General features: G+C 37.2%; 1 protein-coding gene across 4 annotated transcripts; it reads right to left on the bottom strand.

The window, feature by feature from the left end:
• Window positions 1-207: 207 nt before the first annotated feature.
• nlgn4xb (neuroligin 4 X-linked b) lies at window positions 208-18,834 on the bottom strand. 4 transcript variants are annotated; one of them, XM_067409204.1, is made up of 6 exons: window positions 18,423-18,774; window positions 17,963-17,972; window positions 12,562-12,731; window positions 4,326-4,511; window positions 1,929-2,718; window positions 208-1,063 (listed from the first exon to the last, which is right to left on the bottom strand). In XM_067409204.1, exons 1-6 carry the CDS (start codon window positions 18,664-18,666, stop codon window positions 208-210), a joined length of 2,256 nt encoding a protein of 751 aa, XP_067265305.1. In that variant the 5' UTR covers window positions 18,667-18,774. The 4 variants fall into 4 exon arrangements, with proteins under 4 accessions (XP_067265305.1, XP_067265304.1, XP_067265303.1 ...); XM_067409203.1 differs by lacking the exon at window positions 17,963-17,972 and adding an exon at window positions 13,756-13,768; XM_067409202.1 differs by lacking the exon at window positions 17,963-17,972 and having other exon boundaries at window positions 12,562-12,714; window positions 18,432-18,834.
• Window positions 18,835-19,395: the final 561 nt, after the last annotated feature.

Below are 19,395 nucleotides of genomic sequence, written 5' to 3'. Positions count from 1 at the left end.
AAATCAGGATGCAAATAATACTTCTTAATTTACGTAATTATATTTTTTGAGTGCTTCGGTCACTGTACCATGAATGCGAAAAATGATTACATTCACTGATCACATTATACAGGTTAATAAGTGTAACGTTACTTAATTCATAAAAGAGTCCGTAACAAAATAACACCCTCAGTGTTTGGGTGCGCATCTAAAGAGTCTGTCAGCTAGTTATACTCGCGTCGTGGAGTGTCCGTGAGGGAGACCTGTGCTGCTCGGAGTGCTGTTTCCGAACGCGTTAAAGGGGTTGTGATACGACGGCTGCATTCCCGCAAAAGAGCTGGGAATCATCGTGATGGTGTTCGGCGCCATGAGCGGCACGTCGTCGGGCGATCGGCGCAGCGTGAGCGCGTAATCGGGTGGACAGGTCAGGCGGATCATGTCGTGGCCCTGCAGCGAATCGCAGTCGTGATCGTGGTCGAGCTGTTTCATCTGCAGGGACATCAGCTCCTCGCTCGGCACGCGGGGAACGTCGTTTGCGAGGTTTCTCGGGGGACTGAGCCGGCGACTCGACTCCAGCCGGTGTTTGTCCTTTTTGTAGTAGAGCGCCGCAAACGCCAGGATGTTCAGGAAGAGCAGCGAAGCACCGACGGCGATCGTCACGCTCAGCTCGGTGGAGTAATCTCGCGCCTCGATGATGACCGTCCCATCGGCGTGCTCGGATGTCTTCTGCTGATCCGACATTTGTTTGGTGTTGGCCGGAGGAGCGGGAGGATGGCGAGTGGTCGAAGGCCAGAGTTTGTTGGACAAGCGTTTGGTGTAGGAGAAGGGCGTCGTGTCTTGCGGTGGGATTTTGGTCGTCGATGAAACGTACTGGAAGAGTTCGTTGATGTTGTGCAAGTGCGGCACTAACTCCAACCAAAAGGCAATCTTGGTGGCTCTGTAGTGGTCACGAACGCGAGGCTTCAGGCCGATGTGCAGGTACAGCTGGTCTTTAGGGTTGTACTTAGACCAGGCCACCTCCTCAAAGCGGTTCGGTTTAGTGTGGATGAATTTTGTGTCTTGAGGAACTGGTTGATTTGGGTCTCTGTAAAGTAGACCAACACAATATGCCTTTAATGATGTTATGGGCAATATATACATTTCAAAGTGCAATACATAGAGGAGATATTTGTTTTTGTGATCCTAAAAGTCTGGGGTGGGGGGGGGGTTTGGATGGGGTAGCACAAAAACTTGTGTGTTTAATTTTTGACAAAATTATTTGTCAAAAAAAGGCAGACTACAGATACAGGTTTTATTTACTATGCAAAAATGTGCATTGAAAAACAAAAAGCTGACAGGAAAATGCAAACATGCAAAGAATCGAATCACAATGTGGTTTTCCTTACTCTAATAGATTCGAATATTTTTTTCCCAATATCATAATTTATATGTGAAGCCCAAATGAAATGGCTATGAAATGTTATAGGAATTTAAGCATAGGTTGATCTTTAATAATAAAATAAAATAAAATAAAATAAAATAAAATAAAATAAAATAAAATAAAATAAAATAAAATAAAATAAAATAAAATAAAATACTGAATGTATGTGGTAAATTATTTAATATATTAAATATGTTAATTTAATAGAATTTATTAAGTGTATTACATGAAATAATGATGAATAATTTTTGTGATACTAGAAGTTGTTTTCTCTATTCGAAAAAAAAAAAAAACTTATTAAAAGGAAAATAAAAAGAAATATGATTGCCATCTTGAGTTTTAATTTAATAATAATACTAATTTATATTGCTTCTTTTTAATCAATTTTTATCTAATTTAAATTCTTGCGGCAAATAAATGTAAGAATGTTTAGATATTTGTATCGAAAAAACAAGACATTCTGCAGTGAGGTGGTCATGTATTTTCTCTGCTTTATTAGTTCATGTAAACACATGCATCATGTACTCACCCAGTTTTGGCAAAGTTAGTCCAGTACGTCATGACCACAGCGCTCAGCATAATGTCATTCTTGGAAAAGTTGCAGTTGAATAGATCTGTGGGTCCGATCATGGGAATGCCGAAAACATACGGAAGTTCGTCTCCATGTGCGGAATCGGCCCAGGCAGGCTTCATATCGCTCTGGCAATGGTGGTAAAATGCATAAAAGTATGTCGGTGATCCGTACTGAGCATGCAGATCCGCTGTAGCCACGGCCGGCGCCACCCACTGGTGATCCGTGAAAAGTGCGACCAGCGTTTTCCGCCGCATCTCCGGGTTTTCCCTGTCTGCCCAATCCGTGTACATAAACTTTATGGTTTCCCGCAGGGTGTCTTTTCCTTCCGGGTAGCCGTACAAGTGATCGACAAATTCTGATACTGCAAACTCAAAGTCGTTGCCGGTTACTCTGTCCTCGCTGTCTAAGATACCGTCCACAAACTTGTATCCCTCGCCCTGGTTGACTCCCAGCATGATGTCATAGTTCAGGAACTCTCCTTGCTCCATGAGGATCTGGGGGTCATCCGGAATGACGTCTCCGTCGATCACGGGTCCGAAGGCGATGTGGTATTTGGCAGGGGTGATGTTCTGCTCGATGAGCTCCTTGTAGTTTTTGTTTTGGAGGCATTCGACCAGCTCGACAGTGTCGTCTTCGTTGCATCCGACCTTCTCGGCCAGCATGCGTGTGTATTTGGCCGGCTGGTAGTTGACGGCCCAGCTGGAGAGAGCCGTGCCGCTCTGAATGATTGCTTTCTGAAACAGATCTGGTACACAAACACTCACTGTCAGAGAGTAATGAAACATTTAAATATCATGATTATTCTTAGGGCTACACGATTGTGAAAATTCACTGCAAAAATACATAGTAAAAAATTATGTTCTTCCTCAGTATTTCTGTCTTGTTTTCCAGTACAAATATCTAAAGATTCTTAAATCAAGATGCATTTACTGGAGAAGAGAAATGACTGAAGATATTAAGTCTTGTTTACTGAAAAATTAAGTGAGTTTATGCTTACAACAGGAACAAATATCTGGCAATGGGGTGAGAAAAATATACTTATTTTAAAGGAAAAACAAAATTATTTTTCTGACCCCACTAGAAGATATTTTTCTTGTTTTAAGCATAAACTCGCTTAACTTTCATAAAAGACTTAATATCTTCAGTCATTTTGCTTCCCCAGTAAATGTACTTTGATTTAAGAATCTTTATATATTTGTATTGGGAAAATAAGAGAGAAATACTGAGAAAGAAAATAATTTTTTGTAATGTAATATTTCACTGTAAGTGTTTAGGAAAAACATTTACATTTCAACAGTACAAACGTTAAACCATCAAACTTTAATTTTGATGGAAAACAGCAGGGACCCTTAAAGTTTCTTTTTTGTTGATCAGTGCTTCAGTATTTCAAGATGTTTGGCGCACGTTTTGTTCCCAAATGCAGGTTAAATCTAATTATTTTTCCTGATAATCTGCCCAAGTGGAAGCATATATATGCTAAATAAAATTGGGCCTAATACTGAACCCTGAGGAACAGCGGGGATCCTTAAAGTTTCTCTTTTGTTGATCAGTGCTTCTTTTTACAAGTGTTTCAAAATGTTTGGTGCACATTTTGTTCCCAAATGCAGGTTAAATCGACTAATTTTTTCCTGATAATCTGCCCAAGTGGAATCATATATATGCTAAATAAAATTGGGCCACACACTGAACCCTGAGGAACTCCTTGTTGAACAGGTATGGTATCAGATTTATGATTACCCAAGCTAACAAACTGGGCACGACTGGTTAAGTAAGACATTGCTGCGGTTCACTCTGAAACAAGCAGCGTATGTGTTTATTCAGTTAAATCACAGCCCTCGCCATTTTCTTCAAACATAAACCATCAAACTTTAATTTTGATGGAAAACTGCAGGGATTCTTAATGCTTCTCTTTTGTTGACCAGTGCTTCTTTTTACAAGTTTTTCAAGATGTTTAGAGGGTGTGTTCTTAAATGCAGGTTCCCTTTCGAGGGAACTCGCACTGCATCCTGAAGGGGGCGTTCCTGTAGCGCCCCCTTCAGGACACAGTGTCTCGTTCCCTCTCTCAGGGAACTATGGTTACAGTCATAACCTGAGACGTTTTTCCCAATAATCTGCCCAAGTGGAAGCATATATACGTTAAATAAAATTGGGCCCAACACTGAACCCTGAGGAACTCCCTGTCGAACAGGCATGGTGTCAGATTTATGATTACCCAAGCTAAAACAACTGGGCATGACTGATCACAGCCTTCGCCATTTCACAATCGCAGAAATTCATATCGTGATTTCGATTAATCGTGCAGCCCTATATATTCATACACTTCAGCTTAAAATGCCTCAGTCTTCAACAGACCTTCAGAATAGTGTGAGAGGGTCAGCAGACTGACACACGAGGCTCCTGCTCCAGAGCCAAATATAGTCACTCGCTCTGGATCTCCGCTGAAAGCCTGAATATTCTCCTTCACCCAGCGCAGAGCCTGGATCTGATCCAGCAGGCCGTAATTCCCTTTTGCAGCCTGATCTCCAGTGCTAAGGAAACCTGCAACACAACATCTAAAAGATCAAGATATGCAGCGCTGGACACACGTTTGGATATTCAAAGGTTTTTAGGCTGTTGGACACATAGTAAAAAATTATGTTCTTCTTCAGTATTTTCTAGCACAAATATCTAAACATTCTTAAATCAAGATATATTTACTGAAGAAGCAAATTGACTGAAGATATTGAGTCTTGTTTACTGAAAAATGTATCAAAATGAAGTGAGTTTTCGCTAAGGGGGGGTCAGAAAAATAATCATGTTTTCCCTTTGAATTAAGTTTATTTTTTGGACACCATTGGTAGATATTTGTTCATGTTTCAATTTTGATGATTTCTTCATTATCTTCAGTCATTTTGCTTCTCTAGTGAATGTATCTTGATTTAAGAATGTTTAGATATTTGTATCGAACAACAAGACAGAAATACTGAGGAAGAACATAATTTTTTTGCAGTGCATATATAGCATATTAAATTCACATGAACATAGAAATCACCACAAAATCACATTTCATCATGTCTCCAGGTGCGGGTATTTCTTAAACAAAACATGTTGGAAAATTATCACTTTATTTTCTGTTCATTTTGCTCATCTTCAGTGGTTACGTAACGTCCAGCAGAACCTTTAAAGCATTTTCAATCATTCTCAATGTACATATCAGGAGCAGCTCAAGATCTGAAACGGCAAACTCAATTTCCCTTGAATCTGCCCTTGAGGAACAACACTATCATCTATCATATATTCGTGTTGATGCATTTCGGTAGATTAGTGCAGCATTAAACACCTGTTAATGCTTCTTCACCAGCGTTTAGGCTTCCTTTAGCTCACTTGAAAAAAAAAAAGTGCAATGGATATACAAGAGGTGGATTTTGTGTATGTTATTTATTGATGAGCTTCATCCATCATCTTCTGCATCATATACAAGCATCTTTAAGGCCGATGCATTATTAATTCCAGCGCGGTACACAAATAAAAAGCGCTTTGGCTGACCTTCACCCATGATGCATATATCTCCTGACTCCAGGCCAGCATTTGATAAAGGTTAATTGAAGTCCTCTTCGGTGATGTAGGACTTTCAACTGGGCAATTTATTCCTGAGCAATAAACACACCGGAGCTTCGCCTCGTCCTTCAATGAGCCATGCGACCATTAAGACAAAGGTTTCGCTGTTATACACTTTGAAAAGTGCCTGGTTATCTATGATGGTGAAGGAGCTAAACGAGCTCTTTAGCATCTGATGTCTAATGAGACAGATTCTGATGTCATCTGTTTATTTTGTGGCAAAATGCCGTGAGGGAAGCAGCATTCATCACACGCTAAACGTGCCGTGTTTTTTCCAACCACAGTATCTATCAGGGCTGTTTGCTTTAGTGAGAAGATCAATTATTTACACTATAAAAATATATAATGTTGTGCAGCAGACTTTTATCAGACTATTATAGATAACTAAAACTAAAACCATAAAACAATTTGTTACACTGTTAACTGATATAAAACAATATATTAAAAATATCTGGGCTCTGTTATCTGCAGACAACAACATCTTCAGAACAGATCAGTGAATTACATCCGTCTTTTTGACAGAAATATTTTGACTTGAGATGATAAACACTGTCAGTTGTATTTCTACCTGAAAGCATAAGACGCTGCAGAAGGATTACGAGACAGAGCTTGTTCAAATAGACTCTTCAGAAGCTGTCAGCTGAAGACGAGGCCCGGGGAGTCTCTAGTTTGTCGTTTCTCCTTGGACCTCGAGCCGTGATCTGCTACAGTGTCAGTGAATCTGTCCCTGCTGGACTGTTTTGCCTCTAAAAACACTCTGAATCTGATTATATCTGAAGTACTGGAGCCAGGAGAAGAGAAAGGAAAAGTGATTCTCAACTGGTTTGTCCGTGGGATTCGTTTTCCCAAGGTCATTAAGCCACAACGCAAATTTTTAGGAAGGCAGTCATCAAAAATATAGAATTGGGTTATATATTTTGGGTTATGCAAATTACAGTTACCATGGTAAATAAACAGAACTAACATGAACTGTTAGTGAAACATACACTCTAAAAAAACAACCGTTGGGTTGAAAATGGACAAACCTAGCGAATGGGTCGTTTTAAAAATTAAAAATCAAACACATAATTACTAGAGGTAACAATAATAATCGAAAGGTGAACATTTATTAATACACAATTTAATAAATATTTGTTGGTTAATTATTATTCATTAAACTATTTAAAAATTGTTAATTTCCAACATATTTTGGGTTCATTTTAAGAACAATACAGTACCCAATCGCTGGGTTAAAACAACCCATTCGCTGGGTTAAAACAACCCATTCTCGCTGGGTTAAAACAACTCAATCGCGGGGTTAAAACAACCCAATCACTGGGTTAAAAACGACCCAATCGTTGGGTTAAAAACGACCCAATCGCTGAGTTAAAACAACTCAATCGCTGGGTTAAGAACGACCCAATCGCTGGGTTAAAACAACTCAATCGCTGGGTTAAAACAACTCAATCGCGGGGTTAAAACAACCCAGTCGCTGGGTTAAAAACGACCCAAACGCTCGGTTAAAAACGACCCAGTCTCTGGGTTAAAACAACTCAATCTCTGGGTTAAAAACGACCCAATCGCTGGGTTAAAACAACTCAATCGCGGGGTTAAAACAACCCAATTGCTGGGTTAAAACAACTCAATCGCTGGGTTAAAAACGACCCAATTGCTGGGTTAAAACAACCCAATCGCTGGGTTAAAACAACTCAATCGCTGGGTTAAAAACGACCCAATCGCTGGGTTAAAAATGACCCAATCTCTGGGTTAAAATGACTCAATCGATGGGTTAAAACAACCGAGTCGCTGGGTTAAAACAACTCAATCGCTGGGTTAAAAACGACTCAATTGCTGAGTTAAAACAACTCAATCGCTGGGTTAAAAACGACCCAATCGCTGGGTTAAAAAACGACCCAATCGCTGGGTTAAAAACAACCCATTCGCTGGGTTAAAACAACTCAATCGCGCGGTTAAAACAACCCAATCGCTGGGTTAAAAACGACCCAATCGCTGGGTTAAAAATGACCCAATCACTGGGTTAAAACAACTCAATCGCTGGGTTAAAAACGACCAAATCGCTGGCTTAAGAACGACCCAAACGCTCGGTTAAAAACGACCCAGTCTCTGGGTTAAAACAACTCAATCTCTGGGTTAAAAACGACCCAATCGCTGGGTTAAAACAACTCAATTGCTGGGTTAAAACAACTCAATCGCGGGGTTAAAACAACCCAGTCGCTGGGTTAAAAATGACCCAAACGCTCGGTTAAAAACGACCCAGTCTCTGGGTTAAAACAACTCAATCTCTGGGTTAAAAACGACCCAATCGCTGGGTTAAAACAACTCAATCGCGGGGTTAAAACAACCCAATTGCTGGGTTAAAACAACTCAATCGCTGGGTTAAAAACGACCCAATTGCTGGGTTAAAAACGACCCAATCGCTGGGTTAAAAAATGACCCAATCTCTGGGTTAAAATGACTCAATCGATGGGTTAAAACAACCGAGTCGCTGGGTTAAAACAACTCAATCGCTGGGTTAAAAACTAACCAATCGCTGGGTTAAAAACGACCCAATCGCTGGGTTAAAACAACTCAATCGCTGGGTTAAAAACGACCCAATCGCTGGGTTAAAACAACTCAATCGCTGGGTTAAAACAACTCAATCGCTGGGTTAAAAATGACCCAATCGCTGGGTTAAAAATGACCCAGTCTCTGGGTTAAAACAACTCAATAGCTGGGTTAAAAACGACCCAATCGCTGGGTTAAAACAACTCAATCGCGGGGTTAAAACAACCCAATCGCTGGGTTAAAACAACTCAATCGCTGGGTTAAAAACGTCCCAATCGCTGGGTTAAAACAACCCAATTGCTGGGTTAAAACAACCCAATTGCTGGGTTAAAACAACTCAATCGCTAGGTTAAAAATGACCCAATCGCTGGGTTAAAAATGACCCAATCTCTGGGTTAAAACGACTCAATCGATGGGTTAAAACAAAGAGTCGCTGGGTTAAAACAACTCAATCGCTGGGTTAAAAACGACCCGAACACTGGGTTAAAACAACCCAATTGCTGGGTTAAAACAACTCAATCGCGGGGTTAAAACAAGTCAATCGCAGGGTTAAAACAACCCAATCGCTGGGTCAAAAGAACCCATTTGCGGGGTTAAAAATGACCCAATTGAAGGATTAAAACAACTCAATCGCTGGGTTAAAACAACCCAATCTCTGTGTTAAAAACGACCCAATCGCTGGGTTAAAACAAGTCAATCGCAGGGTTAAAACAACCCAATCGCTGGGTTAAAACAACCCAATTGCTGGGTTAAAACAACTCAATCGCTGGGTTAAAACAACTCAATCGCTGGGTTAAAACAACCCAATCTCTGTGTTAAAACAACTCAATCGCTGGGTTAAAAACGACCCAATCGCTGGGTTAAAACAAGTCAATCGCAGGGTTAAAACAACCCAATCGCTGGGTCAAAAGAACCCATTTGCAGGGTTAAAAACGACCCAATTGCTGGATTAAAACAACTCAATCGCTGGGTTAAAACAACCGAGTCTTGTGAACACAGATTTACTATACTTTTTGTGGCTTTATTTCAGTGACTTAAGTTTTTTGCTTTTCAATAACCACGCATAAATGTTATTCCTTCAAAAAAAAAAACATTTACATACATGTTCCTCACATATTATTGTAGCCTAGTTTGTGCTGAATACAGTGTAATGACACTTTTTCCATTAATATGTTTATGAACAACTGAAAAAAGCACAAATGTCAGAGCATGTCAAAACTTCTCCAGGCCCCAAATCAGCCTCAGACTCCAGAGGGTTAAAAACGACCCAATCGCTGGGTTAAAACAACCCAATCGCTGGGTTAAAACAACTCAATTGCTGGGTTAAAACAACCCAATCTCTGTGTTAAAACAACCCAATTGCTGGGTTAAAACAACTCAATCGCTGGGTTAAAACAACCCAATTGCTGGGTTAAAACAACTCAATCGCTGGGTTAAAAACGACCCAATTGCTGGGTTAAAACAACTCATTCGCTGGGTTAAAACAACCCAATCGCTGGGTTAAAATGACCCAATCGCTGGGTTAAAACAACTCATTCGCTGGGTTAAAACAACCCAATCGCTGGGTTAAAAAGACTCATTCGCTAGGTTAAAACATTCTGTGAACTGGCAGTGACAAGTTAGGAAAATAAAGTTATAATAATGACAATGTCATAATGTCATCTGACAGCAGATACTGAATCAGGACTACGCGAGACACAGGTCAGTGAAAAGGAAAAAACACAAGGGCAAAAGATGCAATGGTCAAACATGTCTTCATAGCATGTGTAGACATAGAAAAACAATGGAAAAGCAGTGCAGTGGAATGGAAAAACACATTGTGTCTGACAGAAGAGCAAAGTCTTTGCAGAGGAGTCAACAGCTTTCATGCACATCTTTCAAAATAAATGTCTCCCATCAGAAACAATATACATTTTTTGTTGTTGTTGCTGTGGTTTTGACAACACACTCCACGACCCAGTCAAAATGACCCACCAGATGAAAAACCCTGATCTAAAGCATCTCACATTTGAGTTTATATACACTATATACACTAATCATGATTTTTAAAATGTTTTTGAAAAAAGTCTCACCAAGGTTGCATTTATTTGATCAAAAATGCAGTAAAAATTGTAAAAAGAAAAAAAGAAAAAGAAAAAAAGAATTTAAAGCAGCTGTTTTCTATGTGAATATATAGTAAAGAGTAATTTATTCCTGTGATCAAAGCTGAATTTTCAGCATCACTACCATTCAAATGCTTGGGGTCAGTAAAAACAAAAATTTATACTTTAATTTTATAGATCAAAGGTGACAGTAAAAATTTTACAAAAGATTAATATTTCAAAAAAATGCTGTTCTTTTGAACAATGACAGTTTCCACAAAAATATGAACTGTTTTCAACATTGATAATAATCATAAATGTTTCTTGAGCATCAAATCATCATATCAGAATGATTTCTGAAGGATCATGTGACACTGAAGACTGGAGTAATGATGCTGAAAATCACAGGAATAAATTACACTTTACTATATATTCACAAAGAAAACAGCTTTTTTACATTGGAATATTATTTCACTATTTTTACTGTATTTTTGATCAAATAAATGTACCCTTGGAGAGCAGAAGAGACTTACTGTATTTAAAAAAAAAACAACATAATCTTGCTGGGTTTAATACATAATTTTGACCGGTAGTGTATATTTGGACAATATTTGGTAATTTAGTGATTTTACACAGTGAACTTACTGATGGAGTCAAGAGACGTCAATCTCGTTCATCCAGATCTGAACGCACTCAATAATAAGGACTCTGATGAAAAGCCTTGCTCAAAGTATGACATCATTTGGTACAAAATGTCTGATCATAATGACCAAAAGAGCATTCGGTCTGAATCTGATGCACTTGGATCCAGTGTTTGGATCTAATCCTCTTGGAAGATACAACACGCTCTCTTCTTCTTAAAAGAGAGATGATGTTACAAAGTGCTCTGTAATTCACTGCAAAGAACCTCAAGACCTTTAAACAAAATTGCTTCAATATCTCCATGAGAAGAAGAGCCAGTAACAACCCGACGATTTGCTGAGTTCGCCAAGGTCGCCACATCCAAAACTGACCAATAGCAGAGGAGAAAATGAATTTTGTTCTGCTGCACCAAAAATATAAATAACATAAACTGCATGTGTGGATTCAAAATGAATAAATCAAAAAGAAAAGCAAATCTGCACACTTTAAAGACTGTAAATTTAGTTGCTTTGTGTGTTTTTTTTAAAGTATTTTTAACGCTTTCAAATCCTCACTGTGTTCTTTTGTTAAAAAACAATGAATTTAAGGAATAAAAGGTTTATTTTCAGTTTGGAATCTATTTTTGTAATGCCAAACAACCTTCATTACGCAAATAAATAAAAGATCCTTTAATAAACGATCTGAAGGTTTTCTAACGTCATCTCTGTGAGCAAAAGAAAAGCCACAGCTTGAACAGCTTTCATTATCTTCACATATGCAGAAATACTCATCTGTTCATATTTCATGTACACAAATTTGGTGTGTTTTTAAAATGTTTTTAAAAGAAGTCTCTTCTGCTCTCCAAGGCTGCATTTATTTGATCAAAAATACAGTAAAAATAGTGAAATATTATTCCAGTGTAAATCAGCTGTTTTCTATGTGAATATATAGTAAGGTGTAATTTATTCCTGTGACCAATGACCAATATTTTTTTTATTTCAATGAAATGAATATACTATATTATAGTTCGATAATGTTTTTGATTTAATATGAGATTTTATGGTACTTTAATTATATTTTGCAGTAGTTACAATCCATTTATTGACCTTTTGAGCATGAAATTTCCAAATTAAAACTGTCATAAAACTTGAATGCTTTGCATCACAGAGTGACGTTTGGTCTCTTTTAAGGACGACACTTAGCAGATTATTACTGAAGTGAAATAAGTGAACTTAAAAAAAATGTTATAGAATTTTACGTTATTTATTGTTATGAAAAATGCACAAAAATACTATTTTCAATTTTTATATGAAATATATATTTTCTAAAACACATTTTACTCTAAAACTGTGTGAAAATCAAAGTCATAAATCTAAACAAGTTTCAAATTTGAGGTTGATATCTCAAAAAATGAGCTTTCAGTCAGATTTTGTTTGGGTGCAGTACCAAACGCTTCCACTAGATGAAATTCATCTCCCATTAATTTCCAATGCGCTCATTTTTGACGGTGAGGAGAACAAGTGTGACTATTTATTTCAGGACCATTTTAACTTTACGAATCATGTGCATGGTTTTATTTTGTGCTCATCTTTACCAAGTTACCAAGTAAAAAATTCGAAAAAAGTTAAAAATGACCGAAGATCACCAGAGGGTTAAAAAACATTTTGAATGGTAATGTAAATAAGAACTTCATGTATAAAGATGTGATATGGGATTGAAGGGTTAAACTCTTCTGAAGGACTCACCTAAAACTCCTAACCTGTAGTTGACTGTGACGACGATCACATTGCCGTAGCTGGCGAGGATGCTGCCATCGATCATGTTCCCTGTGCCCTCGACGTACGACCCGCCGTGAATGTAAACCATGACCGGCTTCAAACCCGTGTCATCATGCGTGTCTGAAAGAAAAGAATCACTTAATACACCCAACAGATACAGCCTTTAACCTCTTTCTCTCGTACAAGAGAATACAGCAGTTCAGACGGAAATTGTGCACTGCATAAAATGATGCTCTTCCTCATTATTTTCATCTTGTTTTCCAGCACAAATATCCAAACATTCTTAAATCAAGATACATGTAATGGAGAGGAGAAATGACTGAAGATATTAAGTCTTGTTTTCTGACAAATGCATCAAATTAAGTGAGTTTGTGCTTAAAATGAGAACAAATATCTGCAAATAATTATTCTTCAGATATTTGTTCTCATTTTTAAGAATGTTTAGATATTTGTACTGGAAAACAAGACAGAAACACTGAATAAGAACGTTTTGTTTTTTTGCAGGGTAAATATTGACAGAATCTTTTTGGTGAATTATTCTATTAATGAATCTCAGTCTGTGATACTTCAGTGCATTTAGAGGAAATGTATTCAAGTTTTTGTACTTAATCGAAGACGCGGAGGTCATTACTGAGCTTTTAGCTGCTAGTGTTTTATATTACATCCATTAAGTCATTATGGTCTCCATTAGGCAGAAGATTTAGGCCAAAACAAACTGGAACTCTGGATTGTTGCTGGACAAAACCTGGCCAATTATGAAAAACTGCTGACTGTTTCCATTAAGCATGAAATATAATATGAAATAGTGTTTAATGAGAAAATATGATGTTTACTGTTATAAGTTGAGCATTATTGAAAAAAAAGAGCTTCTTATGAAAACCATGCAGCGGCTCCATCTCATGTTAATTAAAATTTAACTCATCATTACGTGAGAATGCAGTTAGACTGTACATATTCAATAAAACCTCTGAGTTTAATAACACAAGCTCATTCTCATCATTTTTAGCTTTATAAAACGCCTACTCTATCATATTTAATATGCAAACTTCTAAGGCCTCTAAATGATCAACATGATTAAAATGTTTGCACTCAATCTTCTCCAGTCCTTCTGTCATGTGACTGATAGTTTATACTGTTTCAGTATAATTGTCCTCCTTCAGCTCGTGTCTTTCTGCTGTGAAATCTTGATTTTTATCAAGTAAATGTGCGAATAACTGTGATATTGTTAGTAATATTTCATCTGGACTGAAGCAAGTTTACTTTATTATCCAGACATCATTTATTATAAAAATATCATGAGTATCAAATATGATCATCATCTTCTGAAGAAGGTTTATTTGTCAATCATCATTGTATTGCTTTACATTATATGCTTTAAAACTACAGAGATTTGATCATAAAACTAAGCATTTAAATATCATCTTCTTACTAAGACATATTATTGGCAGATATTGATATTTATATAATTTTTTGTGTAAGTGTCTGCTATACTGTTATAAAAATCTAATTGATTTACATTACAAGCATCAGAATATAGATATCAGGATCTAATTACATATTTTTGCTCATTTTGAGGCACTGAATAAAACTGAGCTCCATATTCTCACTATATCAGACTATATGAGCCATAAAAGCCTGATGTACCAAATATGATACCCAAAAAACATAAAACTTCAGGGTTCAATAAACTTTTTCATTAAAAAAAAAAAAAAGATTTTTTAGCTTTCTTAACAATTTTTACTGGATTTGGAGTAAACATTGTGGGGGAAAAATCTCTTATGTGATCACTCAATTGTGTTAATTATGTATATAATAATACATAATATAAAAGTGCATTATATTGGGTCAAAATCCATAAGTCAACCACTATTACACGAATCCTGAAAAAATACCTAAAAAGTTTTGTAAAATCAGCAAACAAGCATGTAGATTGATGTGAACTGTCTTAAAGCAAATGTAAAATATTTGATAGTCCACTTCAGGCATTCTGCTGACTATAAGTAACTTTAAATCTACATGTCAACAAACTATCTTTAGATTATTAGTATAGGTGCACCGATATATCGGCCAATAATCGGTATCAAATAAGCAAATTTTCAAACTATCAGATATCGGCCGATAGTCTCAACTAACCGACAGTCAGGGCCGATATATCCTGTCAACCAAAAGAGGGCAGAAAAATGCACTGAATTTGGGCTTTGTGTAAAGAAAATGCCAAGAAACCAGTTTGATGTTCAATATTAATACTTGCATAGTTATTTATCGTTAGTAGAACGTCTAAAGTAGACTATTGAAATAAAGTGTTACTCTAAACCCAGAGACGGTGTCGCATGACTAACACTTTGAGTTTTTGATTTAGTGTTTTGTTTGCATCACATATTGCCTCCGTTCATCATGTGTTTCATTATGTTTTGCTCCTCGAGGTGATGAATCTATAACTAGAACTTCACAGCTTTAACCATCAAATCCATTTCCTTGTGGAGCAAACAGCATATTTTGTTTCAGTCTATATGATAAATAAGAAACAGCATCAACTGGACACGCACAAATACGATCATGGCATTCCCGTGAATACATGGATATAATGATGAAACGGCTCTGTTCCAACAGATGTAGGCAGCATGTTAAGGCGTCATAGACACGCTTCTGATCCACATTGTAAAGCTGCACTGCATGTGCCCTTTGTTGAGAAGTCAATCCCATATTTAGAAATAATCTTTCCATGGATAAAGCATGAGAACTGATGATTATAAATATAAGTCCTTCAGTACCAAGAAATAAGTTTAAAATAAAAAATTACTATTTGATCAAATGTTTGTGTGTGCTATATACACTGCAAAATGATGTTTTCCAGCACAAATATCTAAACATTCTTAAATCAAGATACATTTACTGGAGAAGAGAAATGACTGAAGATATTAAGTCTTTTACTCTGAAAAAATCGATCAAAATTAAGTGAGTTTATGCTTAAAACAAGAACAAATGGAGTCAGAAAAATAATGTAGGTTTCCCTTTTAATTTAAATATTTTTCTCACCCTGTTCGCAGATATTTTTCTTCTATCTATCAGTCGATACCGATAATTTTTTATATTTGAAAGCCGATAACCGATATATTGGCCGATAAATCTAAATCTGATTTTTATGTAATTTTTGAGAGTCTGATTACAAAAACAAAAGTTTCACCATTAAAATCCATGTCCCAAACACACAATTATAATGTTTTCATAATAATTTTATGTAGTCTATATGACAGACTTGCGTTGCACATGTTGCACTTAACTGTATTTTTCTTTCTGAAGTGATTTCAATCATATTTCAAGCAATTCAACACTATCTTGATGGACAGTGCACATCTGAAGTGTCTCAGCTGAAGGAAATAATCCATTATTTATCATATTTGATATATCAGCTTAATTTTCTTATCGGGCCGATAACGATAGCATTAAAAATGAACACATATCAGCCAATAGCGATATGGTGCCGATATATCGTGTGTCCTTAGTTTTAAGCATAAGCATAAGAATTTGATGATCAGGGTAAATTGTACTTATTTTGTCTTCTGGAAAACATGCAAGTATCTTTTGTAGCTTCTGAAGTACAGTACTACATGAAAAATAAAAAGATCTTTACACAAAATAAGAAAAATTTACACATTATCATCTTCTTAATGCATCATGTTGCCTTTTTGAGCATCAGTGAATGTTTGCAGCTTTTATAATAGTTGTGTGAGTCCCTCAATTGTCCTCAGTGTGAAAAACAGATCTCAAAATCATACAGTCACTGTTGGGAAAAGGTTCAAATATGCAGAAGATGCTGGAAAACCAAAGAATGCGCGGGACCTGTGGGATTTTTCTGAAAAACAGTGGGTGGTTTAACTATTAAGGGCAATCAATGCACACACAATCAACCATCACAAAACATTAAACCAATCGTGAATCATCAAGGTAATGACACAGAATTACAAATCAAGGGTGTGTAAACTTTTGAGCACCAATACAAAGTTCTGTCATGAAACTCTAGATGACAGGTCCTTAACTCAATCTGTTTGCAATCACATCATTCTCTATACGGCACAGCTGATTGGTTCTTGCTGTAGCCAACTGTAGTCAACTTTCAAATACTTAGTCAGCATTTCCTGTAGCAGTTGCCACACACTTTCAGAAACCCTCCACCTTCCCCAGCTCCACCTGTATAGATCTGTTAAGGGTGATTCGTGTACGCTATATTGTACAGCAAAGCATGTCTCACAGCAACGTGTTGTGTATGTATTGGCCAAACATATTAACATTGTCATATGCATGACCATGCCAAACACTTACGACAGAACTGCATATGGGTCAATGACGTGTTTTGTCCAAAGGCCTTAATAAGAATAAAAAACAAAGATATGACATCCAAAGTATGTAAGGTAGTACAACTAGATCTCTTTTATTGAATCCAAAAGGTTTTAATTATATTTTGTTACATATAAAGGTATTTTAAAGATGTTGAAGTGTCAAAAGGTCATTCGGTTTAACCGTCCAAAGGCCAATACAGCCATTTCATTTGTGATTAAAATATCTTAAAATGTAATAAATGTATACATTTTTTTATTGTGACATGATTTTATAACATCATATATCAAAGGTGCCCTAGAACCAGTTTTCACAAGATGTAATATAAGTCTAAGGTGTCCCCTGAATGTGTCTGTGAATTTCAGCTCAAAATACCCCATAGATTATTTTTTATTAATTTTTTTAACTGCCTATTTTGGGGCATCATTAACTATGCACCGATTCAGGCTGCGGCCCCTTTAAATCGCATGCTCTCCTCATCTGCCATTTTTCGCTATTGTTCTTGCTTGCTTACCTAGTCTGATGATTCAGCTGTGCACAGATCCAGACGTTAATACTGGCTGCCCTTGTCTAATGCCTTGAACATGAGCTGGCATATGCAAATATTGGGGCGTACATATTAATGATCCCGACTGTTACGTAACAGTCTGTGTTATGTTGAGATTCGCCTGTTCTTCAGAAGTCTTTTAAACAAATGAGATTTATATAAGAAGGAGGAAACAATGGAGTTTGAGGCTCACTGTATGTCATTTCCATGTACTGAACTCTTGTTATTCAACCAAGATAAATTCAATTTTTGATTCTAGGGCACCTTCAACATAGTGCAAAATGATATTAAAATTATGTGTAGAAGTCGTTGCTTTGTTATGAGAAAGAATATATACGGAAAAATGAATTTCATTGATGTCATTCGGAGTAACCGATATAAAGAGACCATTTTGGATCAAGTCATGTGGTCAATATCATGTGACAGGATGTGACATCATTCAGACACCTGCAAAGGACCACATGGTCATGAAGCATAGTAACTAACTCTTTCTTAACTATTTGATGAATTCTTGTTTTCTCTTGTTCATAAGCATGTCCCGAAACATCAGGTCATTCAGTGCAACCGCTATAAAACATGGAAAATGTTGTAATATTTTAAAAACTTGTAATAAATATAAAATGTTTGATTGTCCTTTTGCTAGATATAAGCCTGTTAGCATTGTTTGAAAATATCATCATTCAGTATAACCATAAGTGTCGTTCGGTAAAACCGAAATTTTGGTTGAATCGAGTGACTTTTTTGGTGACAAATTTTGTCCATCTTGTAAAAAATTACAAAATCCGTGTGAATTGATTATTAAAAAAACACATAGTTTAACACTTATTAAATTAAAACTTAAAATTAATGATATCTCCATTATGTTTTTTTTTACACTATTAAAAAACCTTATTCGTCAATGACCCATATAAATATATATGCAAAAGAAATGTTTTTGTTAAGTAACATGATGTACCTTCCTCTGTGGGCACGTAGATATTGAGGTACAGACAGTCTTCGCTCTGGTCGTGCACGTATGTTGCCACCGTGTCCAGGTTGGCGGTAAACCACACCGGCAACATGTCAGTGAGCAGCAGTCGGTCCTCCAGGTACTGCGGACACACCGGAGCGAACTGTGTGGCGTTCCTGATGCCCGGCCACGACGAGGGCGGCTCGGGGGCCTGAAACCTGCGTTCTCCAGTAGGGGGCATCGCATAAGGTACGCCCAGATATTGCTCCACGGGGCCCAAGATCTCACTGGGCAACGCCACCCTCAATCCACGCAGCTTCCCGTAGTTCGTGGTGACGGTGGTGTATTGTGCTTGCTGACAAATGACGAGTGAAACTCCCCAAATCAAAGTGAGAATCTGAAGGATCATTCTTGTAGTGGGCAAACGTGCAAACATGCTGAAAGAAGTAGGTATCCGGGTGTAATCCTTACAACTGCAAATCTGTTAATCCAGAGCAAGAGTAAATGTGTCACGAATCCTTAGGCGAGCTCTTTCCATTCCTCCTGATGTTGGCGCGTTTGGTCTGTCGGAGCTCCGGCTCTCGTGTTGATGGTATCTTCCATGTTTGCTGATTTAATTCCAGTCAGATTGATCCGTCTGTGGGAGAGAGAAATCATGATTTACACCAGAGCAGAAACATACTCAGTGTGGATGAGCAATTGGGGAAATAAAAACCCTTAAACCAGTCTAAGATGGTTAGCTAGTCTAGACCATCTCAATTCAAGTCAGATTTATTTCTATAGCGCTTTATGCAATGCAGATTGTCAGTAATAAACAGGAAAATAACAGAATCAAGGATGCAAACTGAATCAAATACGAGACCAATTTAAATTCAGCTTCACTGCAAAGAATTCCTCAATATTCATGTCTTGTTTTCCAGCACAAATATCTAAACATTCTTAAATCAAGATACATTTACTGGAGAAGCAA

The sequence above is a fragment of the Chanodichthys erythropterus genome, chromosome 14 (assembly GCF_024489055.1).
Source record: "Chanodichthys erythropterus isolate Z2021 chromosome 14, ASM2448905v1, whole genome shotgun sequence".
NCBI classification, from domain to species: domain Eukaryota; kingdom Metazoa; phylum Chordata; class Actinopteri; order Cypriniformes; family Xenocyprididae; genus Chanodichthys; species Chanodichthys erythropterus.
The sequence above is the reverse complement of the archived record's forward strand: the minus strand, read 5'-3'. Positions and strand labels throughout refer to the sequence as shown.